Source organism: Haplochromis burtoni, unplaced genomic scaffold, assembly GCF_018398535.1.
Source record: "Haplochromis burtoni strain Fernald_Lab_line unplaced genomic scaffold, NCSU_Asbu1 Contig_34, whole genome shotgun sequence".
NCBI lineage: Eukaryota > Metazoa > Chordata > Actinopteri > Cichliformes > Cichlidae > Haplochromis > Haplochromis burtoni.
The window spans coordinates 1,968,611-1,994,093 of NW_024582395.1; the positions used below are offsets into that span (position 1 = coordinate 1,968,611).

Genomic DNA, 25,483 nt, shown 5'->3' on the forward strand with positions numbered 1-25,483 from the left:
CCCCCCCACATCCATCCAGTAACCCATAGTTGTACAAATATAGAATATTATTCTAGTACAGTAAATTAGTTTGTCTTGGGAGAATTATTAAAAAAGAGAATTTTTTTCTGGAAATATTTACACCATTTGATGCTCATTGCAGAAGTCCAGCATCAAATACTACTGTGTTTACACTTCATCAACACAGGGTGGCAGTGTAGCACTGCAGCCTCATGGTGTTACAGACGAAATTTACCTGCTTCACAAAGTGTACATAATTTATACTCGTAGTTTAACAAAGTTTAAATACAATTTAATTAGATATTAGCGAAGTTGTGAAAAGTTGTAAATCACCATAATAAAACTCATATATTTAAAAAAAAAAACAAAAAAAAACGTGTCAGCAATTTATTCTACTCTGGAAAGCTTATTCTCTAGTTTATTTTACTATAATTCTGGTATTTTTTTTAAATCCTTCTTAAACTTGCAGCTGTACTCGCCAACACTATGGACAGGACATATGACAGGAATCTCCCTGTTAGCTCTCTGATTATGTCACGGGTAAGCTGCATCTACATTAAATGGACCATATTTAGTTTTTTTATTTATTTGCTGTAAACTTGATTTTTCATGGCACACTGTTTTCTGTTTCAGTTTGTGGACAACATATCATCCCGGGAAGAAATTGATCAAGCAGAGTACTACCTTTATAAGTAATCAGATATCATTTTTACATCTCCTGCATCTGTGCCAAATGTCTGCTGCTGCTTTTGGTTTTTGTGGTACCAGTCTGTGTGTTTTTGTTGGACTGAACTGTCTGTTTGGTTTGTCTGTTTTGGTTTATATTCAGTCACATGCTCTTCTTTGTTCGGGGCAACTCCAGACCTTTCCTGTTTACTCCTTCCTCTGGAATCTGCACCCATTCTTGTGATGGCAAGATTTAGTGTGTTTCCCAACTGCACTCTAGTTCAGGGCACATTCATTTTCATAATCGGGAAACACTGAACGAGTTTAGATGTGCTTCTGCTGATATATTCTTATTCCTATCTCTGATTTCCAGGATAAAGTTGTGGTTCAGCAGCTGAAACTGTTTACCGTATACTTGTCATGTGATTTCCTCTCTTCCTCTTGTTGTTGTGTTTGTATCTATTTCTATTTTAAAGCATGTGAAACAACTTTTTTTCCCGTAAATTTCTTTAAGGTTTCGTCACAGTCCAAACTGTTGGTACCTGCGAGACTGGACCATTCATGGCTGGATCAGACAGTGTCTAAAACATGGGGCTAGAGATAAGGCCTTGCACACACTTAAAAACAAGGTACACTATAATATTCACTCAGTTTATGCTTTGGGAAATAAACTACGCTGAGAGCACTGTTTGGGCCTTGCATATGAACCTTATCTCAATGATCGGAGAGGAAATCTGATCAAGGCTGTCATCATGAGACAGCACAGACTCATTGTGAAGCACTGAGGCGTGTTTTCAAACCGATCTGACCAGCACAAATAATGTTAAACATGGTTGACATTTTCAGCCCAGCGCTTTTTTTCAGTTCCTGAATGCGTTATAGTATCTGAGCATCCCTGAATCACTCCAGAAACAGATGTCAGGTAGCCAGTGACGCATTTACAGTGAGGTAAAAGCGATCACCGCTGTAGTTGTTTTGATTGGCGGCATACAACTCTGACACAAGAGCTTTCATTGTCACTAATGCACTGAGAAGCAGTCTTATTGCTGCATGTGATATACACCTTCGTCATTAAATAATGTAGAAAAAAAAATTATGTTTTTCCATGATGCCAATATTTTATCTCTGTGTGCAGATCCAGTATGGAATATTCCCAGATGACTTCACCTTCAATCTCCTCATGGATTCCTTCATTAAGGATGCAGACTTTAAAAGTAAGACCTAGTTTAAACAACAATTTTCATTTAACCTTTGGGAAGCATAAGCACCACACAGACTACAAGGCCAACCCCTTGCAGGTTTCCAAGCACATTCTTGTTTGCTTGAAATGTTCAAATCACCAAAATCTGATTTCAACATTTCTTTCCTTGTTTGTAAAAGACGGTGGTAAAGGGAAGCTTGTTGTTTCTATTTATTTATGTTTTCTATAATAACATTAGACCGTAAATAATTGTCTTGCAGAGCCGCTGTTTCAGTTGAATGTGAAAGTTTTGATTCCATTTGCTAAAAGTGCTTATATGCTGTAAAGTTTCAAAACAGTAGCTCAGATCTGATGTTGTTGAATTACTTTTTAGGTTTCGTCTGTTAGTTTCCTTTATTAGTGGTTTACAAATGTCGCTATTGTGACGTAGCTCAACAGTTTACAGCCTTGCCAGATGAACTCTCAATGCCCCGTCATGTTTTGTACAACAAGTGATTTGGATTAAAACCGGGTGGGCGCATAGAACTAATTTTGGGTGGTTTTGGATCTTTTGCCATTAAAAGAAAATTACAGTGTCCTTAATTATATACTCATCCACGACACTCCAGTTGATGGTTGGCAAATTCTATGTAAAGGACTATATAGTGAGCTAATGGCCAGCCAAGATTTAACTTGGTTAACAGTGCCTAGAAAAAGAATTTGCACAATAAAACACAACGTATCAAAAATCAGCTAAAAGAATCGATGTCCTGTGAATATGCTGAGTGTAATTAATAAATACTTTGGGGAACTTCATGTTTCAATACATTGCTGTCATACACTTTGCTTTCATTTTGCAAGTTGTATGACACCTTGTTTGTGTCATTTCGCTTTATGCACAGTTTACAATATACTATAGACCACTGGTTTTATGCTCCTTTTTCTGGGATACCAGGATTCTCTGCTATACAGGACATAATCATAGTGCAGATTTGGACACCACTGTAAAATGGTGAACTCACCATATACTGGTAGTTTATCATACAGCTTCTTCTCACTTCCAAGAGTTTATGGCGCCGAGTATGGCAGCCTCATCGCGAGCTCCCCCAAGCAACAGCTGGTTTTAGTGTTTAATTTTCCTTTTCCTTTATTTTTTCTCCCATTCTTATATTTTGCTTGTTCTTATGTTATTGTATTGTATTTTGCTCACCCCTGTTGCTTGTGAAGCTTGGACACAAGACTTTCACTTGCATGTGCTGTACCAGTGTACCTGCACATGTGATGTGACAATAAAAGTATCATTTATTTAACAAAAACTAAGTGCAGTGTAAGTTTTAGATTTCTCCTAGCAACCCAAACAACTCAAACTTATTTTTTCTTGTTTTTTGTACTTAACTTGTCATGAACATTAACATTTAGCATGCTGAGGCCTGCAGATTCTGAGATGTAGCTCTTGGGTTTCTCTGAGCATTGCACAGTGTTAGCTTGGGGTGAGGCTCCTGGGAAGTTTGGCACCTGTCTTGACGGTTTTTCACAAGTAATTAATCTTTTGTGTGAACTGGCAGAGGTCAGATTGTTTGGAAATGGCCATATAAGCCTTCTCAGATTGATGGACAACAGCAAGTCTTCTCTGAGATCAGTGCTGATGTCTTTTCTGTGTGGCATTCTGTTAACACACATCTGAATGAACTGCCAAATCCTCTTTTTTTTTTTTTCATCTCTAGACCAAAAAATATAGAGGCGGTCACACATATAATCAAATAGTTGTGTGCATTTGATTATGAGTACCTGGCTGCTACTTATCCCCTTAGTTCTTATGTAAGCAGTAAGAGTTTACTCAGTTTTTCACACACAAGCTTGCTCCTATCCAGATTATGAAACTTCTGTAATATAAAAAATGTTTGTCATATAGAGATATTGGGAAATGTTATCTGAGAATGTTTGTTTGTTTTTTATAATTGTTCAGGTGCGTGTTCTGTGGTTGAAGAGGTGATGCTTCAGGAGGCTTTTGATCTTCCCTCCACTCAGATCCTGTCTCTGTATGCTCTGGGCAGTTACCTAGCAACCAGACCACAACTTGCTGTGAGTGAATCAGCAGCTCTGAAGGTGTTTAGGACAGCTGATGACTCTAGAATATTCTTATGACTGGAAATTGCAAAATCAATTTCCTGTGATTCAAAAAGGGGCATCTTAGGGGGTTTCATTCTAAACTTTTATACATTTTTGTAAAAAGAGATGCCCGATGCTAATTAGCATGTTGCAGTAGAAGTAATAAAACACTTGTTCTTTGCTGCGATCAGGTGTCAGAAGAACGGGCTCTGGGGGCATCGCTGCTTATCTGTGGACAGAAGCAAGACAACACCATTGGCCTCAGTGCTCAGCTGCTTGGCAATGCTTTCCTCGGTAAGTGCTTGAGTTTCTTTTCTTGCATTATTTTAAGTAAATTTTTTTTGCTGTGATTGATAGTTTTGTTTTTTCTCCTGTAGCCTTTCATTATGCCACTTGTCTCATTTGTTTTCCTCCTTCTTCATCATCCAGGCAAGGTAGAAAATTTAAAGGGCATACATGCCGTCTTCAAAGGGATGCCTCTCTTCTGGGGTCGAGGATATCTGGGCAGAGCGCTGGCCATTATGGAGAGAGTGGCTGCTGCTTCTAGTGATGTCAAACTGTCCAAAGATACAGTAAGGGCAAACAAATCGTGCTTCATTTTGTGTGTTTTGTGTTAGGGTTGAACAACAAATTCCATTTTTTCCTGACTGGTGTTTCTTAGTATATTCACAGAAAAGTTTGTGCAGCTTGTTCTGGAAGAGACTTTAAAACCACAGATGATAGAAAGAAGTGAGATGAAGGACACATTGCAGCCTCTTATTGTACAGATTTGTACCTGAGCAGCAAAACATAAGGTGCACAGCTGACACCAACTCATAACTAAAGCAAATCTCCTTTTTTTTCAGTTTCTCTGTGCAAGTGGCAAGTTAAGTCCAAAAATACCAAATGCTATTTCCTTTGAGCACAAGGCCCAAAAAAGGAACTGAAATGGACTTGATGAGTTGATGACAACTGATTTAGTTGTTCAGTTGCCTAACCCTTGTACGTATCCTGTCTTACAGAAGTATATCCTCAGACTAGAGACGCTTTCCTGCAGTATTGACATGGTGCAACTTCTTTATTTTAAAGATCTTCTTCATTTATACAGTTAATTTCACAATTTAATTGGGTATTAATAGGGCCTGTGCAGTTCAGTTCAGCACATCTAAATTAATTACTGGCGCCTTTCTGGCCCTCATAGAAATTGGGAGCAGAGGATGTGGTGTTTTTATTGTTTTTCTCTGGGAGTTCTGGTTTCTCCCACCTTCAAAAATAAGCTAGGTCCATGCTGATAATGTCATCTGAGGACACTCTTCTTTTTATGTCAAAGTTGTATCGATCCCAGAATTGGTGTCTGAGCCAGCACTCACCTCATTAAGCGTCTCAGGGTAACGCACAATTTGCAAACATATTTAAATATCAAAATCAGTAATGAGAGAGCAAAAACACTAAACATTGCAACCCCAGATATCCCTGATTATGTCCCATGTGTCTCTGATTAACTTTACAAAAGGTGCCAATGATGGCATACATTATTCTTTCATATAGGCAGAAAAATATCAGTAAGACAACTGCTGCGTAATACAACACAAACGTTCTGTGCTCAAGCAAATGCACAATATGCTAGAACTGTTTATAGTTATATAGTTCATAACAAACAACTATCCGAGCCGTACCAGACAGCATTGCTCTTTGTTCTCATTTGGGCGCCTGATATCAGCCCCCTAACTGTGGGTTTGATGTCAAACGGATGTATTTCTTAACGTGTTCATTTGCTGTTGTAAAATGAGCGTGGATTAAACTGCGTGCAGCATTGCAAATAGTCCACAGGCTGCTTATTACTTTCCAGGTAGGCTGCTTGGCACAGACAGCATTGTGTGACACACACGCTGTCATGGTTTTGCAATTTTTACATATATGCGCAGGCTGTAGCATCTCTAATCCGCTCTCTGCTGTCCAGCTCAATAGTACAGCTTTGTCTGCATCTAATGAGATTTTGAAGAGCCTGGAGCTCTGAGGTTGTCTTTGACAATCACTGCAACAGAAAGTGAACAGCCTGCGTCACACAGCAGCACAGCAATAACGTAGACAGAGAAGATAACGCCATAGGACAGAGAGGAAGTATTACATCTCAATGAAGGTGCTGCTGCCTCAGGTCACAGTTAATCTTACTTCTTCCTAAGATTAAGAGGTGACTTGTCAAGTAAGGTGTATAACCCTGCGTCATTAAATGTCTGGCCTGTTTTCATTCCAGTAAGAGACTTTACTTGCATAATGTAATTTTCAGCAAAAAGACCAGAAAACAGTTGTTTCAGAACATGCTTCATTACAAAATGTTATCTTTCTGCATAAATAACATTAATTTTTGTGATTATTTTTCAGCTGGGATATGTGAATGACTTGCTCCACGACCTGCCTTTGACCTCAGAGTCAGACTCTTCTGGAGAAGAGTCAGGAGGTGAAGAGGACAAGAAAGAAAACACTGTAGATGAAGACGATCAGGCCGAAGCTGCTAAGCTACCCGAGTATGTCAAGAAATTCAAGGTGGGTCTTTGTTTGTACTTAAAGCTCAAATTTGCATCAAATGTAATTATAGGGGCATGCTGGTAAAAACGAGGTTATAACTTAGAAGTCAAGCTGCTGTGAGCAGCATGCTTTGTTTTTTTTAAGGGACAGATTAAAATATAATTCTAAGGCAAGAGGTGGGGCAGAAGTATGTTTTCCCTCCCATTTGTCCATCTTTCAGCAAGATTACACAACAACCACCAAGCTGAAACCTGATGGAAAGGTGTAGCCTAGACAAAGGAAAGACCCATTAAAAATTTGATGTGGATCCAAAAATGCAAAATACCCTGTTGGGTTATAGGATACGCTTTCTGACTGCGCTCTAGTTTAAAAAGTTTCCCCTTTGCAAACAGCATAAGATGGGGTTTTTTTTGACTGTCAGAAGTGCTTTTCTCCATTCTGCCTACTGTCTTGTATTACCACTGAACTGATAATAAAATAAAAATAATAAAATTATTATTTTCTACTTATTTTTGAATAAGTGGACTGTTAAATAGGGATTCTTACATTTGTAGTTACGTTGTTGATTCTCTAAACGATAATTTATATATATATATTTTTCTCTTTAAATTAAAGCAAAGCTTCGGTTTGCATTTGTCGTTGCTCACTAAGGTGTAGTGGGCATGTTCTTGAGACCATGCTGAAAACATTTCCTTCCTCATAGAACATTTTCTTCCAAATTTTCCCAGCTGGCATTCTTCTTCTTCTTTCCTGGCTTTGTAGATCCATTAACGTTCCTGAAACATAACTACCACCTGTAGATCAGCGGACCAGTGTAAAAGCCTTAGCTGGGATGTGGATTTTATCAGTTGCGTGCATCAGGGTTTATAATGCTTCCTGGTGCACCTACAGGAGAACAAAGAAAACAGAGTCCAGTTTGCTGTAAAGGGGTGGTCAGAGCTTCTTTTTGCAAATCCAGATGTTGAGCTTTGACTTTCAGTACATTCTGATATCAAATGCTGTAGAATATGTGCACACACATAATTACTATTGGATACATGAAATATCTGCACCTGCCAGTGTTTTTATCAAATAGCTGAATCTGAATCATTATTGAATTCATTTTCTGCACTATGCATCCTGACATGCGCTGTATGTATCCACATAAAACCAGGTTTAATTTTTCAGTCTTTATTTTCTATTTATTTTAAACTCATAGATGTCAAATTATTGTTGTGTAGTAATGATGCAAATGGATATGCACTTATACCACAATCATAAATGATTGACCTTCTGAATAAAAGTAGGTAGGCTTACAGAGAAACTTTGATCTCAATACATATGGCATTATTGCCACAGGGTAAAGATACATTTCACTGGCTGATAGGCCAGGTGCCCCCTATAGGCATGTGTGTGGCTGCATCCAGAGGGGGATTTCCCCTCATGGCCAAAATGTTTGCTGGATGAAAATTTGGAACAAAATAGCTGCAACTGTTTATTTGACGTATGCGCATCATAAAAAAACAAACTACATTTGGTCATAGATTTAAGGGATATTTCAGACCACGAAGCTAAGATAATAAACACTGGAATTATTGGAAAGTCCGGTTGTTCTTGAATGCATCATATCTTGACTGTTTTTCTGTGCAGCCATGATTCTCGGTGTGCGTCACATATTGGAAGTGACTTTTCTGGGTCACAGGGTTTCACCCAAGTCATTTAAATGAAGTGATGAGATCATTCCTTTGTGCTTTCAACTTTTTTTGTTGCCCTGCCTCTCCAGGAATTGAACAGCCAGCTGGAGTCTCAGGGTAAAGTAGAGTCAACCTCTTTCCAGGATTTAGTGACCGCTCTGGCCCAGCAGAACCTGGCTGCTGCCGAGACACCGGACCTCGAGCAGTATGAGAGCCGGGTGCAGGCCTGGGAGGCCGAGAAGAGGCAGCTGATCCAGAGAGAGAAGGAGATGAGGGAAAAGGCTGAGCAGGAGAAACAGGAGCGATTAGCTGCCATGGCTGCAGCTCAGCAGGTGTAGAAACTTTTTACATGGAGCCAACTGTGACTCACCGAACTGTCCGTCGAGTACGTACTTTAAAATGTGTATACTTGTGAGTGTATTATTATCATTGCACCAGGTTCTGTCACTTATTACTTTTGTATATATCAATTATTGTGTTTGTGGCTCTGTTTTTATAGAATAGAGCTAATATAAATAGGCTGTCAAAATAAAACACACTTTCAGTTCTATCACATATTTGTATTTCACGTTTATTGTTTGTCTGTCGTGGACTATGGGATGATATCATCACTGGAACTTATGCTCACATCAATTGTTCAGCCCGATCGTAGGGTGACCTCATGTAAGCAAAAAGATGGAAAAGCTAGGGAAAGATCGTCCCATCACATCCTCCCACTCCTTTTCCTCTTTGCCTGCAGTCGTCTTTGTCACATGTTTGTGTGTTTTCTGTGTGCGCACGTCTGTCAAAAGCATCTTGGGGAGTTTTTTTCTCACGGGCCACATTACACAAGATATTTGCTGATAGCAAATCTAGAGAAAAACAAATTATTTGCCTAGAAAGGAATGCAGTTCTGACCAGAAACCTTTCCGTTCACATGAAAAAGCCAATAATGTTGTATAGCTCCTGATAAATGTAAGACCAGACAAAGTGCACATCAGGCTAAATTATTAGGAAACTATCTTCATAAAAGTTCAATGTCAGCTAATACAGAAATATCACTCTAATAGCAACGACACGTTAACTAACAAATGAAGTTTGGACTCTGCACAAAAGATAAGACAATAGATCTTTGGGGGGGGAAATGCTGTTGTGGTAGTGCAGATAATGCATTCATTCTACATTATGCTGCAGCTATTCAGTATTCAGAGCACGAGCTTGGGAAACAGCCTGGTATGCAGTCCAGGATGAATGAGCAGCACAAAACGCTGAAACAAGAACCATTGTGATCCCAAGGCACCTCACTAACAGTTCTCAGAGTGGCCCTGCATTCATAGTTGGTGTTTGGTTAATGGTGTTATTGCATAAATTGGACCACCTAGAGAAATATTAAAGCACGCAGGTGTTGAGTCACACTTTCAGCTCTGGCTCCACTTACTGATTTATAACTGATTATGAATTAAGACTTTGCGTTCTTAAAAGAAAAGGGTTACTAAATCAAGATTTTACAGTTTTGTGGTGTAAATGTTTGCACCACCTGATGAGGTGAGGGGACTCAGTGGAGATTTATAAACTTAAAGAGGTGGATTCACTGACTTTTTACTTGAATATCTCCTTTTATTTACATTGCACTTGTTATCATTAAGTAGAGTATATTGTATAAAGAGGGGTGGTAGATATACTGAAGAAAGGATGTTGAATGCGGAGATGCAGACCACAGAAAGGGCTCATGAATGTGGTGAAGGAGGGTTGATCTGACAACAGAGTGTCAGATCAACCCTCTCTTTTTTTATACACATGTAGCTCTTGCAGAGTGTTAGCGAATGCAACACAGTGTATATGAACCATCTTCATCAGTCTGACAGTTGGCTTTCATTCCTGCTACGCTTAGACCACCTTGACAGATGAATTTTCGGTCACATTCAAAGTCGCTTAAATCGCCTTTCTTCCTCTCTCTGATGATCAATTTAAACCTCAGCAGAACGTCTTAATATTTGGATAAAGAACTACCTGAATAGGTGCACCTAATAACCTGGCAGTTGAGTGTACACTACAGGAGAAATTCAGCTGATTCTTGGATGCCTGCACGAAGTCGCACAGTGGTGAAATATGTGCCACTAAAGTGTAATTACCATAAAGAAAAGTGCTAGTGTCCTTCTTCCAGCTTATCAGTGAAGTCTTTCTTCTTTGTACAGTCACAGATTATTTCCACAGATTCAGGCCTTTTTTTCTGTGTGTGATGCTTATCTCACAGCGATAAAGCTGTTGAAAATATATTAGCTCTAATCCTCATTTAAAAAAATTTAAAAAAGGTGGCCATCAGTCATTCTTTGGCAGGTTAAACATTGCTGGTTAACAGCAGTGACATGAGTATTTACTTTCTCTGCTGATGTCCCAGAAGCCTTTTTCAGGTGTTTGAGCACCGCTGATCAAGTCAAACAGGTGAGATGTCAGGAAGTTTGACATTCACGTCACTGGTTATCCGATGCCCAGAGCCTTTTAAGTGTGTTAAAACACCCATGTCTGTTTTCTTGGAGGAGAGGAGGACGTTGGCTAGCTATGATGTCATGGTTTATTTGAGATGTAAATATTAATCTCAAAGAGAAAAGCGTGTGCATTAGACATTATCAGAGCTGGGCTTGGATACAGAGGACTTGCTTCTATTTAAACCTTTTCTTAGACAAAGAAACCTCCCATGCCTTTGTTGGTCAGTAAATTTGTAAACAAGTCAACACGTTCTTATTTAATCTTTTAGGTTTAGCACGTGCTATCTCTGAACACCATGTTCTAATTGTGTCCACGTTTGGGAGAGTTTTATCTTCCTGCAGATGCATTTTCCTTGTTGCATGCCCCCCCCCCCTTCTTTTATATTTTGCTCCTTTTATTGATTAAGTTTGATATAAACATCTATAATTCTCCAAGGTGGGAGGGCACAGGTTGGTCCTTCTCTTGTAAAGCAGAAAAGATGCAAGATAAGATGGGTTATTATTAAAGACTTCTCACTGAATCTCCAGAGAAAGATGTTTATTAATCTTTCGTTATTCATCAGGGTCACTCACTTCATATTTAACACTTTAAAAAGATAAATGAAAACAAATAATGTTCAATTCATCTGTCCATTTGTTTAGAGGGCATGCATGGCTTTTATGTGTCCTGACGCTGGCGCATTGTTCCTATATTAAACGAATAAATTAAGGTGATGTGCAACGGCAATTAGACATTGGATTTATCTGCTGTCTGATTCATTTGCCTGTTATTTTGACACCGTGAGCTGAAATATATGACCTTATAAGCCAATTAAAATGCAATCAAAATAATGTTTTGCTCTCAGCCATTATCTACAGTTACATGGTAACTTTAAAATAATACTTTCTGACTTTGAACACCAGACTTTGACAGTGTGTAAGTTGGGTCTTAGTTAAACAACGCGAAATTTCCATATCAGTAAGTAACAATCAGGATTAAGCAAGTGAGCAACGAAGCAGCAACCTTCAGCGTTGCAGTTACTCAAAATGAGACCGGCCTCTAAAGCAAGTCAGTTCCCATAGAGGCTCATGGTTAAATTCCCAGCTTCACAGTAGAAATAAGCACGTTTACAGCGTGTTACGACACACCTGTACAGGTAATACAGTTTTGTATAACCCACCTCTGCAAATCTATTCACTTGGCTTTAATTTGAATCATTAAGATGATAATTTTTTCCTAAAATTGCTTTGAGAGGATGGGAGTAGGGGATTTTTTTAATTGCTGCTTTAAGGCTTAAATTTATGCATAATTAAAGGCACCCTGCTCCGAGTGATGCGTGGGTGCCCTGTGATCTCGTCCAATGCTTGATTGTGTTTAATTTGTCCAACAAGTAGGCTGTTTTTAGGTTTTAAGACAGCTTTTCACTGCTCAAATTTTGCATCCTGTTTAACAGTCAGACAGGGTTAGGATGATACAACTTGCTAATCAAACTAGCTGCAGGATAGTGCTTACTTTAGTTCTTAACTTCTGATCTTTTGTGTAAACATGGTAACTTCCAGTTTCAAAAGAAGAAAGACCAATGGCTAAAACAGTAAACAAAAGGCTTTAAGACCAGAGTTAATACAGTACTTTATTAAATTAATGCTTAACATTGAAATTTGAAAAGTCATGGATAACGGTAATTATATTTTTGCATAAAAATGCATAATTTCATGCTTGCACACAAAGGAGTAACCATTACAGAAAGATAAGCTGGTTGTAGCTGTTAACTGTGGTACCCATCTTTCATTAGGTGGTAATCTAGTATATTTGTTTGTAATGAATATGCTCTTGCACCTTTGTAAGTAGTCTCAAAATCCAGATTTGAATATCTGGATTTTTATTAAGCTGCTTGAATGGGAAATTTTTTATTTTAAATATCAGATGTAGCTGCACTTGAACTTGTGTTTTCCTTTTATCTGCGTCTAAATTGTTGATGTTTGTGAAAATCGTCATGCGTCCTGTTCAAAGACACCAATGACATCAGTGCAACGGAAATGATCTAAGTTATTCAGCAATCACGTGACATGACAGGGTAAACACGAGTTGTGTCGTAAAATCATTACAATTACAAATTATAAACCAAAGTCATATTCATTTCTCCACAATAGAGACAAATGATGAATACTTGTTATTTATAAGGACTGTTGTTGCTAGGTATTCCTGTGTCTGATCACAGGCGGCCAAAACATTTAATCAACAAAGCTTTTTAGAGTCACGTTGACCAAGCAGAGGTGGATGAACCGCGTCTGAACGTTCAGTGATGACATGACTATTTGGCAAGATGTCTCACAGCTGTCCCACTGAACTGATAAGCATGAAGAAGCGCAGTGGCTACAGCCATGATGTTGAAGCAAAAATAGAAGCAGCGGGATGTTTTGATATGAATCAATCCTCAAATACTGGAAAGAAATCTCACGTGCTCCCACTTCCTGTGACAGGACCATGTGAGGATAGCTGGCAAAAGTTTTCAGCAAACGTTATTCAAAGCCAAATGAAAAAATAGAATAAAATTTAAAAAAATAAAATTGTGTGTGTGTGTGTGTATATATATGTGTATATATATATATAACGTGTGTGTGTGTGTGTGTGTGTATGTTATGTAATATAATATAAGTATTATATATATAGATAGAAAGATAGATAGATATCTGAATGATTTGATAAAGCAGCTTCTTAATGGCGTAAGCATCAGTAATTTGAATGGAAGGTTTCCATTCAGTTACCTGCATTTCAAAGAAATGACACAGCAGGAGCTCACAAACAACATCCAGCATGTCCAAAACTAATTCGTAGACTCAGGGATTGGAATATAAATAAGCTAATTAAACGGTGTTCCTCATTTGTCTTGCTTTTGCCCTTTGGCTATAAGTTTGCTCCATCAGCAATACAGCTTCCTGCAGACTTTTTCCACTGTGCTCTAGTGGCCAAATATAGTCATCCGGTCATTTAAAGATTAGCAGAAAAAGTCCTTAATGTCTCTTTGGTTTGCTTTCCTTGCTAATGATTACCATCATAATGTCTTATGCGCAGCTTAAGAGAAGTAAGAGCTACAGTTTTTCCCAGGAATATCAATTGGCTGGATTAACGCTTCAACTTACCAGAATGTTGTTGTTTGACTGTTGCTACGATGAGTCACATCTACTTTGGAGAAAAACTTTCTGGAAGGAGAAGTGCTGTGTAACGTGTAAAACACAGACTCTTATTTGTCATTTTTATAAACTAGAGTGAGCCTCCTTCTCTGGTGTGGTGCGTACCAGCTGAGGAATATTTCACCCTATGAAGAGATATGTTCACTTTAGATGGATGTTTTAGTCTCGAATCTGACTGAAGGTCATGCTTGCAGGAACTGTGAATGAATATTTTTACAAGGTACACGTGATTAATTATGACAACTTCATCGACAGTCTAAACAAACTGGCAGAATCTGATCTAAAAAAACAAATCTACAAAAAAAGGGACTTGTTTCTGTTTGCAAGTTGGCAATTCAGTGCCAGTTCAAACAGTTTACATGTGATTCTCTGCGCCATGGCTTTGTTATGCTGAAGGAGATCGCATACGGATGTTATCTATAAATCAACCAGACCTCAAGATAAACACATCCTTGCTATTTCTAAACTTTACATTTAAAAACAAGCTGCAGGCAGAATGTCCTCAAGGACAACAATCCCGTCCACCTGGGCTTATTCCTGGAGATGCTGGGAATCTTTCGTCTGGTTTAAAGTAACTGTAAACTGCTCTGTTTAGAGCAACCAGGTCAGCCCCTTAAGCTCTGCGCTATTTGTTGATACATTATTGGGGGGAAAAATCATAAAGTAATTCAATAAGAGTTCCAGAACTTCAAGGCCAAATTGTCTGCCTAACCAAGACTGTAAAGCGGAGAGTAAACTGCAGTCTTATAACTGTTATTCTGCCCTCGGTTGCAACCCAAACACATCTGATTCAGCAGAAAAGAATCGCAACGAACAGATCGTGAAATGATAAAATGTTTTTGAATGTTTAACACAAGTACTGCTGAATCATAAGCATTACTGCTGACTGTTTGTGGGTTTGTTTGGCTTTTTTTTATTTTCCATATATGGTTTTTGTACTCCTCCCTATGACATTGCTGTATGGTAAACAGATTAAAACAGTTCTCAGTTTAGGAACAAGTTGACTCAACTTTTAAATGACTAATTAGAAATCTGGGGAATTATTTTGTCAGAGAAACCCATTCTTACCTCCTGTTCTATTTAATTAGTGAGATTTCCACCCAGAGGTCAAGAAACAAGTTGATACAAAAAAAAGGTATGCAGTGGTTGTAGGTAGCCTGCAACCTGCAAACAATATTGATTGAAGTTTAATTTCAAATATTCCCTGCAAGCATTTGTGTTAAATTCACAAACAGATCTGCAATTGTAGGAACAGTGTTTGGACATTTTGACACATTAACTGCTCGTTATTCAAATTAATTTAACTCTTTTTGTGAAGACTTCTGTGATGCGTGAAAGTATTCCAAACTAATCAAAAATATTATACTTGAAGTTCATTTTCACTTCAGCAATAAATCCACTCAGTGTTTAAATAGTTTGGCAATGTGAGAAATAGGTTATGTCCCTTATTCATAGAGTTGGAATGAAATTAACAATACTCTCTGAAGCCCAGAGCTTAACGATGCACAAAGTCCAGGCCTTGCCGCGTTTTTTGATGATTATCTTACAATAGCTAAAGTTTTTTTCATACAGATTTAACAACAAGAGATAACATGTTTAACATGAGCGAGCATTAAAAGGCTGCTGAATGGATTTAGTTACCTTTAGAAAGAGTAGCACAGAGTACTCTCTCACTCCAACTCAAACATAAACTTACAGCTGTTAGTTATGGCACATCTGAGAACCTGTCAAAACCTTTTCAAAATGGTGAACAAGCACATTATTACAAATTGCTGAGCTTTTCATGTGAGGCAGTGTGAGAGACAGAGACAAAAGTGAGAGGTTACATATTTTTAAGCAAACATCTGCCTCTCCAAAGCTCTAGAGCAACATTTGTCAGTTATGAAACTGGTGGGCGTGTAGGCAGCTCATCCCTGCGTACAGGGAATTAAGTAAGGAATGAAGACAGTTTTCTTTGACCCATCCCCCGAGCTATCAAATCTGTCTCTACCTGTCCTCAGCGATCATGCCGCTCTACGGGTAGCAGTCATAATCTTAGAGCCAGCCTAACAGTAAACCAAAACACAGGAGCATTGTTGCAAGGGAAATAATCCAGAGCAACGCCTACTGTAAATGCTGTAGCAAATACAGAGTGCCACACACCTGTAATAGCAGTTTTTCTTCTCTATAAATGACTGTTCTGGGAAACAAAACCATGGGAGAAAAATGTGCATTCCCTCACCCGTAAATTATAATACTTTGAGGACATAGGAATCTATAAATCCTTTCCACAACACAATGTAGTAATTGTTTGGCACAGGAATTAAAGCAAGAAGAAATGCTTTTGGGAAGTAGGGGGTTTTTTTGTGTGTGATTTGCTTTCTTTAGACAGTACAGCTCACACAAAAACAAACGTACAAATAGAAAAGCCCATGCAAAAACCACATTGTGCAATGGTCTATCTACAATAACTATCTACAGAATTGTATTTAGAGGAAAATTGATTATTTCAGTAGTGTTGGTGGTTATTACTCTAAGTTACAGTGCAGCTATGCTGCAGGTTATCTGACTTCAATACACAAATCCAGGAAAAGCACATTCATGTGAAGCCTAATCTTTCCAATCTACTTACAGCACATTCGGATAGCCCTGAAACTAAACATAACTTCAGAGAAACAAACAACTGGAAGTTGTAGGGTATGAGTATGTTCACGCACACAGCTGTGTTTTCTGGTCGGGCTGACGTGTTAAGGCCAATTATGTAATACGGACTACAAATGAATGCAATGCTAAAAAAAAAACAAAACAAAACATTTTCAAGGCTGTAAAATGTCTGTAACTTTGACAGCAACAGATTGTGTTTTGATAGGGTCACTATAACAGGATGACGTCAGATAAGGGGACTCAAGGTCTCAAGAGTTCAACGTGTTCTGTCACAGTCTAGTTAAAAAGAAGCAGTAGCCAGAAGTTGTGGACTCTCCCCGTGCGTGTATGTGTGTGTGTGTGTTTTTAAAGGCTTGCACATTCACAGTAATCTTTACTTATTAACTTAAAACAAAAACAAACACCTTCCATGCAGACAATTTGTCCGTGCTGGTTTTGCACAGATGACAGGTGACAGGTAGCTCAGGGTTAAGCACAGCACAGGCGACAGTCCGGCTGCATCTACAAGTGCGCCCGCACACTGACTGACCCCACCCACCGAAGCGAAGTGGCAGAAACTGTTTGTTTGTCAACAGTCACGGAGGTCCTTTATAATCATTCCTTGCCCTCACATGCAGTGCTGGGAAAAGGTATTTTCCCGCCTTCTGGTTTTTTGCATATATGTCCTATTTACGTGTTTCAGATCATAGAACTAATTTCTGTATTAGACAAAGACAACCTGAGTACACCCAAAATGTGAAACTAAAAAATTTAGAAAGATTCGATTTATTAAACTTTGAAGTTTAAATAATTAAAACTAGCTAAAGTGACCTAGCCCCTTGTTAAATCATGGATTAACTGCTGTTAAAAGAAATCTTTTGAAAAGCTGAGCTCAGTTTTTCTGGCCACGCCCAGGCCTGATTACAGACAGACTTGCTGTATCAGCAGTGTAGGTTAGTTGTCATTTACTTCAAGTTCAAGTGAACACCAGTGATTTCCAACACATTGTCCTGACTCGGGTTATGTAAGTGTGTCATGGAAATACAGTGTTGAGGTCGGTACCTAAAAAAAGTAATGTATTACACATTACTTGTTCCTTTTCTTGAAAGTAATCCAGTAGCATTCTTAAAGTTGGGTGGATAAAGTGATTCATAACACTCTTTATGTGACTTTCTCATTACTCTGCAAAATGAACTGAAAGGCTTTGTCACATAATTACCAGTTAAAAACATAAACCTTAGCTACAGTCCCACACACCACCACAAATCCCTATCTACAGGACACACATAGAACATAAAGCCAAAAACACAAAGCAAAGATGAAAGAGATTTCAAAGCAATTGCTGCCATACCGACACTCTTCTACTTCGAGCCACTGAAGTTTTGAGTGCAGCACATTAGGATCAGTTGTAACTTATCGCACAATAGCAAATATACATAGAAAAATGTGTGACTGAAACACACACCCTTAGTAATTTAATCTAACAGTATTTTTGCTGACTGAATGGTACGACAATAACTAACTATGAGTAGCATGCGATTAGATGTGCATCTGACTAGTTTTAAGTTGTTGCTATAAATACTCCAAAAATATGTATACATTGTTGTGCTCACACTCATAGTAGGTATAAAAGATAAATGCACTGCTTGGGGAATTCACGCTATGAAGCCTCAAGCCCAGCATTTTGCAGTAAAAATCCTCATATTAAAAAAAACTGATGTGACAAGTGAACTGTGAACCAAGGGGACTCTGCATGCTCATTGGCTGACGACTTCTGTTTGACAAATCATTAGCCAGTTAGCATACTCTAGAAAATTACTCTAATAACAACCATAATTTAACTTCACGTACTGTTTAGTATGACCTAAAATTAGCAACTCATCTTATAAAGCCATCACAGAGTATTTACTGAGGTGATACGTGAAGGAGGCCGGGATTATTATCCCATAGATTTCTGTACAGCTGATTGTTTGAAACCAAGACTCACCCCCTGCTGGCCAATAAGTAGAATGCTGGTAGAATCCTACATTCATCTACTGACAGTGATCAAACCTGTTTGATTTTTCCAGTACAGATGACAACATTTTGATTTTTCTGTTATTTCAAGTAAAGAAAAGGCTACCAAACTGGCCTACTGTTGCCATTTATGCCTATATATGCTAAATCAAAACATGTAGAATTCTTTTCCAAGATAAGGTAAGATAAAGATTCCTTTGTTGCCGCTGTACATAGACATTGTACACTTCAGCTGGCATTTACTCGCCAGCTGAGGTTTGACATAGCAGCAGGTTGAAGGCTGAATTGCATGTGATTGTGGATTGTGTTCCAGTGTATCAAGTAGTAGTATTAAGTCACAGAAAACAAACATAAAAATTACATAAATATTGGTTCTCCTAAACTGGAAGAACTTTCACAGATCGTGATGGACTCACAGACATTTTCATCTTGACAAATGAAGAATCGGTTTGTTCGGCTCATCTGATAAATTTCAGAAACCCCGGAAACCCTTTGTAGACTGGTAAAACTTAACTATGACTAACACGTTCCACTATTTAAATGTTTTATATATACCTGACGTTCTTAGACAACTAACTACCTGAGTAATTCATCTCTACAGATTAACTACCGTCTACATCTGCTGGTTTGTTTAAATGTCACTTTTGTTTTGATGTGTTTTGTATTTTTTGACAATTATTGAAAAGAATTAAATAAAAAGAAGACTACTGCTCTCACCTTAACATCATGTTTATGTACTCCACAGTGAAAATGATGGATGCTTGTTTTGCCTTTAATTGAAACAAAATGTGTTTGGCGGCTGAATTTTAAGTTACTAATAAACTGTTCTCATTGAAATATGATCATAGGAACAGAAAGTTTTATTACAGCCTTATTCAAAGAGGCTGTTTGTTTGACATTTTATGACAATCTTATAAACATATGTGATCAAAATTAGACTGGAGACTAACTGATGTCACTGGAGCCTTTTCACATTTTGTTGATTTTTATCAGTACCTAAGGAACAAAAAGACTCTTGAACCAGTAAACAAAATATGAAATGGCTGTAAGGAAGTCAGATTGTCAAAGTATAACCTTTAGTTGAATTATTGTCTTATTTCCCATCACCTAATCTTGCATGTTTTCATGTGAATCATTTGGTTAATCTTTGCGATCAATCATTTCTCAAAGTAGAATCCACCCTAACAGATCAAAATGTAAGCAAAATATAGATTTTTGCCTTTTCTTCCTCTCTCTCTCGCTCTGTCCTGAAGTGGAAACTTTGAAAGCAAAAAACTACACTTTTATTTTTCAGACTCACTTTTGTTTTGTCCTTTTCCCCCCTACCTAATAATGTTATACCATGATGTAAACAAATTGCTGTGAGTTGTGGTTAATCTCTGTGTTACAAAATGTGCCCTTTTTCCTGAACTGCTGATTAAGGCTGTGAAGTAAAATGAAGGGGAGGGGCTGAGCCCAGCAAGACGCCAGAAGGCAGAGCCTCATTTCAATGAAGTCACTGGTGTTGCTTGCTTTATCTCTCTGGCGTGGTGAGTGAAATCTGCTTCTGTCTTGCACAGCTAGCTGAGGATCTGATAAGAAAGCACCACGGAGTTGTTGGTTACCACAGAGGCAGCATGCGGAGGATGCTTTGGGGGATTTTGTAAGTTTTTTAAAGGTTAGTTTTCAGATAAGAAAAAACTACTTTCTTATTTTGAAAATGCTGCCCAGGCTTCTTTCACTTGTAGGTAAGTTTCTTGCTCTGGACTGGAAATACAGGCGATAAAACGAGTTGCTTCACTTGTCTTGATGTGCGTTTGGACTTCACAATGAATAATCAAACCACAGGGAGGACCATGGTCCCCACCATTCCGTCCATTATGTTCATTTTCGGGGTGGTTGGAAACCTCATCGCCATCGTGGTCCTTTGTAAATCTCGGAAAGAACAGAAAGAAACTACGTTTTACACGCTGGTGTGTGGCCTGGCGATCACGGACCTGCTTGGCACGCTGCTGGCCAGTCCGGTCACCATCGCCATTTATGTGAAAGGCGCGTGGCCCGGAGAGGACCCGCTGTGCCAGTACTTTGGATTCACCATGCTTTTCTTCTCGCTGGCAGGGCTCAGCATCATATGTGCCATGTCGGTAGAGAGATACATTGCTATAAACCATGCCTATTTCTACAACGACTACGTGGACCAAAAACTGGCGGGACTGACTCTAGTAGCGATCTACATCTCAAATGCTTTTTTCTGCGCCCTGCCAATTATGGGCTTTGGGCAGGTGAAGAAACAGTACCCACAAACGTGGTGTTTTTTAGAGTGGAGGAGCAACAAGACCAGCGATGCCGCCTACTCCTACATGTATGCTGGTTTCAGCTCTCTTCTTATTCTCGCCACTGTCATCTGTAATGTGTTGGTGTGTGTGGCTTTGATACGGATGCATCGACGCTTTGTGCGTAGGATGTCGCTTGGCACCGATGTGGGACGCAGCGTGGACCCGCGAAGAAGAGCACGCAGCTTTGGTCGTCTGGCCGGTGCAGAGATTCAGATGGTTATTCTACTCATAGGCACATCGGTAGTAGTCCTCATCTGCTCTATACCACTTGTTGTAAGTTTTATTTTATTTTTTTCGGTTGCATGTTACCATTACGCACGCTTTACGCATGGTTCTTTTTCACACAAAAATGTTTTTTAAGTGCAGAAAACTGTTTAGTTAGGTTAAAAAAAATGTGAAAAAGAAAAAATATCTGTAGTGAATAAACTTTTCCTTTTACCTTTTCAGCCACAACACTTACAGTCCAGATTAATCACACTTACTCAGCACAGCTGCTGTATGCAGGATTATGTAAAAGTGTAAAACAGTTTACATTAGAAGTGAACTGACTCTCTTCCCTTTCATGTTTATATTAGTGGCCTCTCAAACATACGCATCCATATCTTTTCATTCAGTCACTATTCTCCTCTCCCCTGCAGGCTCAGGTGTTTTTAAACCAGCTTTATAAGACTCCAGTGGAGGTGCGGCTGGACAAAAACCCTGATCTACGGGCAATACGTTTTGCCTCTTTTAACCCTATCTTTGACCCCTGGATCTACATCCTGCTCCGCAAGGCTGTTCTCATCAAGCTCATTGAGAAAATCAAGTGCCTGTTCTGTAAAATGGGAGCAAGGAGGCAACAGAGACAGGGAAACTTCCCCTGTATTGATGCCTATCAGCTCTCCTCTGTGATCTCTAACAGGGACTCTAACTCCTTGGTGTCTAGTGACCAACGAGATAGCAACAGCACCTGTCAAACCTTCCTCTACTATAAAGATAAAACTGAGATGTGCACTGAAAAATGTCCTAAGTCAAACAAACTCTCTGCTTCACAACCACCTTCAGCAAGAAATTCACAAGCTTCTTACTCATCCCAAGAGGGCAGCGCTGAGGATCAGACCAGAGACGAGACAAATGCAATCACAGATCATCCATCATCTACATGCCCTAAAGATCCAGCACTTCAGGTCACGCTGAACACCGAGACAGTAAAGGAGAAATGCATCTGACCCAACCAGAGAAATACCGTTTTATTTCTCTACAACAGACCTTTTGAAGAACTCAAAAATGGAAGTAGCACATAAATAATAAGTAACTCTTCTATCTAGTAGAGCCCATGTAGTGGGAAAGAGATAAGTGCTGTGAGTGATATCGTCTCGTTGTTTGTTTCAGCACCCAGCAATCTCTGTGATGACTGATTGTGTGAGCAGATTTTGCCATTTTGCCTAAGAAAGATGCTATGGTAAATGGTCTGTATTTGTATAGCGCTTTACTTGGTCCTTACACAATCATATACCCATTCACACACATGGGTGTGTTAGCTGTGGGCACGGACAGAGGCGAGGCTGCCGGACACTGGCGCAACCAGGCCCTCTGACCACCACCAGTAGGCAACGGGTGAGGTGTCTTGCCCAAGGACACAACAACACAACGACCGAGACTGTCAGAGCCGGGGCTCGAACCGGCAACCTTCCGATTGCAAGACAAATGCCCAACTCTTGAGCCACGGTCGCCCCTATATATGTTCGCGCGATCGCCCCTATGTTAGACACATAACATTGATGAAAAACTTATCATTCTCAATTTCATTTACTTTGTTCAACCATTGTGGAAACCTTTACTGTAAAGCTCTATTTACTGTCTCCAAACTGTGCTGACTACAAGCTTGTGGTCAGTGTAGTAAATGAAATAGTCCTGATTGTGCTTTTTGTGAGTAGTCACTATGAGTATTCACATAGTTATTGTTAGGACTGATTCATTTGGAAACTACTGTACAGTGAGTTTTGAAGGGCACAGTCATGTTAGCTCCATGACTAATGTAGAGTAGAGTTTATAAGGTTGTGAACACAGACGTTTTTGTTCTATAGCCCGGAAAACACACAAAGATATTGTCTCAAATTATTAAAAAAACAAAACAAAACACAGCGAGGGCACAGAGGCTCTTGTTCCACAGTAGACTGGGAAAATTCTGCATAATTTCCACAGCTACAGAAAATGTTCTATAAATCAGTGGATAGATGCTGATTAATGAGATGCATTAAGCGGTCAGCTTGAGAAGAATCAAGTTCTAAATGAGCGATCTTGTGTAAATATTTTTTTTGTGATATATATAGCTATTCTTCTCTAAGAGAAGGTTAAAATGAATAAATTCCAGCTCCAAAAGGATTACTCGTCCAAAAGACATATTTATGCGCAGTTATAAATTGTATCAGTCATGCAGTTTGATCAGTATTTACACTCACAAATTGTTGTCTTTCAACATCACTATCTATAAAGTCAGGACTCAAAATATCAAAGAACCTATTGAAAAATGTTCTGTATTAGTTAGGACTGAAGCTAAAGGTTAATTTTAGGAGTAACACTTCTCTTTGAGTGTAATGTTTAAAGTGAGATGTTCAGTTTTGCAGGAAACCAAAGTTTTTGTTGTCAAAGACATGCTGTTTACAGTGAAACAAAATCAGGAAAAGTCTGATGATGCTCACATTTAAAAAGATGGTACGAGCACCTTTTTCCTCCTTGAAAATCACCAGATACCACCCAATATCAGATCTAATATGAATTATCCAAGATCACAAGTCTAGATTTAAATATTATTCTCAAGTTTCATGTGAGTATACAGCGTAATCCTCCTCTCTGTTGCGTTTATAAAGCAAATTCTCCATTTTAATATTAAAAGTTAAACTTTCTGGTATTCTAACACTATACAGACTGAACTTTTGAACTCCTGCTGGTTTGAAGTTTTTCACTCAGATTTTCTTTTTGTCTGAGTTTGAACATGAACATTGTAAACATTGTACAGTGAGGGCAAAAGTTAGGGATTGACATACTAGTTGAAAACTTTTAATTTATTTTGAGTCATTAAATTATGCACTTTATGCTCAGTTGTGGTTCATATTGTATTGCAGAGTGAAATTTGTGTACATGCATATACTGTATGAGCTTTGAATTTATTTGCTGTGGTAATATATTATATCTGTAAATATGACTTGATGTACAAGAAAAAAACTGAGTGGAAATGACTGAGAACTCCTGTCTGATAAGAAATATATATGTCTACATTTATGATGCAGTTGTAAATGAACACTAACTGTTTCAGAGCAAACATCGCCTTTGACATGTTGTCATATTTTATTACCATAAAGCAGAACTGCTTAATACGAGCTTTCTTTCTCACAGTCACATTTTCCTTGTTTATATTTAGTGAGACCATCTCATGACCCCCATTAATTCAGACAAATGACCCTGAGAAAAGCGTGCTACCACTTTCCCGACGTTTATAGATAAATAAACACAAATGCGATTATTGCTAGTCTACAACAATCTTACTGAATCTTGATTGTGTGAAAGACACACACACACACACACACACACACACACACACACACACACACACACACACACACACACAATAAGGAGGTCTTTGCTCTGATGGAAAAGAAAAATCAGGGGTCTCTGGAAGTAGAGGTGCCCCAGAGCACTTCTCTCCTGAAACAATAAACACAATTGAAAGCTCCAGTTCACCGCAATTAAGCTTAAACAAGCATTGCAGTGGCTTAAGCAAACACCGGAGTGTGAGAGGATCCTCCAGACTCTGGGAACAAGACGCGTTAATTTAATTAAACTGTGAAAATCAGGATTGTACCATAGCGGGAGATGGTGATACGTGGAACATTCATGAAGATTCTCAGTAATTTGATCATCTTTGTTCACCAGAGTCTGCAATACCCAATTAAATGTATTAATGGAAAAGCAACAAGATTGATATCTACCATCTGGGTGAACAGGTGCACAAGCACAGCCTGCACAAATGTTCAGGATTGCTTCAATAACCCCAAACAGGCAAACAAGTAAGTGGTGACGTCTTGATGCATTCTCAATCATCCAGATCAAGTAAATCTCCAAAACTTGATTCTGTTCATCTGGACGTTTTCAGTGGGAGAAACGTTTCGTCACTCATCCAAGTGACTTCTTCAGTCTCAGCTGACTGCAGGTTTCCCCAATCGGTCATTATGGAAGTGTACTGTTTATAAGACAGAATCAAATTTTGGAGAAGTAAGTGGTGAGACCATTTAAATTTCAGCTGTGAAAGAATATCTCTGTGATGCTCAGAGAATTTGATCTCATGTGATGCACAACTTGACATGTTGTGTAAGTGGCAAAGCTGTGATGCTGCTTTATGTCAGCGGGGTCCTCTAGTGACAGTCTGCACACTGTCACCTCTGTGCTCATTGATAAACAACAGAAAGCACCTGTTGCTCAACAGTGTCTGCTATCGCCCTCGGTTAAGGAGGAAATTAAACAAGACGAGTCTGAAAATATGTCAGAGCCAAAGCGGAGCTGAAGCAGGTCTTAGTGCAGGCGCTTCATCCCTCGGGTGATGGTGAAAAGAGAAATTAAATGTAATTCAAAGGGAAAATATGATCCTCTGTAGTGTGTTTGGAGCCATTCCTTTCACATCAGTGTGACGACCATCCTTTCTCCATGTGACATCAGTGAAGCCACACAAGCTAAGTGCTAATCTCCTCTTTTGTTACAGCAATTACATTTTTTAAATAAAGTTAA

At 38.8% G+C, this 25,483-nt stretch overlaps 2 protein-coding genes across 2 annotated transcripts in view; both read left to right on the forward strand.

The window, feature by feature from the left end:
• Window positions 1–9,413, forward strand: part of mrps27 (mitochondrial ribosomal protein S27) — a 10,673-nt gene extending 1,260 nt beyond the window's left edge. Inside the window, exons 3-11 of the mRNA XM_005919048.3 lie at window positions 470–540; window positions 634–692; window positions 1,181–1,295; window positions 1,802–1,880; window positions 3,813–3,928; window positions 4,147–4,249; window positions 4,385–4,527; window positions 6,317–6,478; window positions 8,223–9,413. Of these exons, the coding sequence (XP_005919110.1) occupies window positions 470–540; window positions 634–692; window positions 1,181–1,295; window positions 1,802–1,880; window positions 3,813–3,928; window positions 4,147–4,249; window positions 4,385–4,527; window positions 6,317–6,478; window positions 8,223–8,471 (1,097 nt within the window). The 3' untranslated portion in view covers window positions 8,472–9,413. The remainder of the gene's footprint in view (window positions 1–469; window positions 541–633; window positions 693–1,180; window positions 1,296–1,801; window positions 1,881–3,812; window positions 3,929–4,146; window positions 4,250–4,384; window positions 4,528–6,316; window positions 6,479–8,222) is intronic.
• Window positions 9,414–19,888: 10,475 nt separating this feature from the next.
• On the forward strand, window positions 19,889–24,255 carry ptger4a (prostaglandin E receptor 4 (subtype EP4) a). The gene is made up of 2 exons (XM_005919049.2): window positions 19,889–20,995; window positions 21,361–24,255. Exons 1-2 carry the CDS (start codon window positions 20,216–20,218, stop codon window positions 21,928–21,930), a joined length of 1,350 nt encoding a protein of 449 aa, XP_005919111.1. The 5' UTR covers window positions 19,889–20,215; the 3' UTR covers window positions 21,931–24,255.
• The last annotated feature ends 1,228 nt before the right edge of the window (window positions 24,256–25,483 follow it).

Excerpts from the sequence above, each read along its gene's own strand:
- ptger4a (XM_005919049.2), top strand. The coding sequence starts at position 20,216 with ATGAATAATCAAACCACAGGGAGGACCATGGTCCCCACCATTCCGTCC. Across the intron at positions 20,996-21,360 it reads TCTGCTCTATACCACTTGTT|GCTCAGGTGTTTTTAAACCA; the intron begins GTAAGTTTTATT and ends TCTCCCCTGCAG.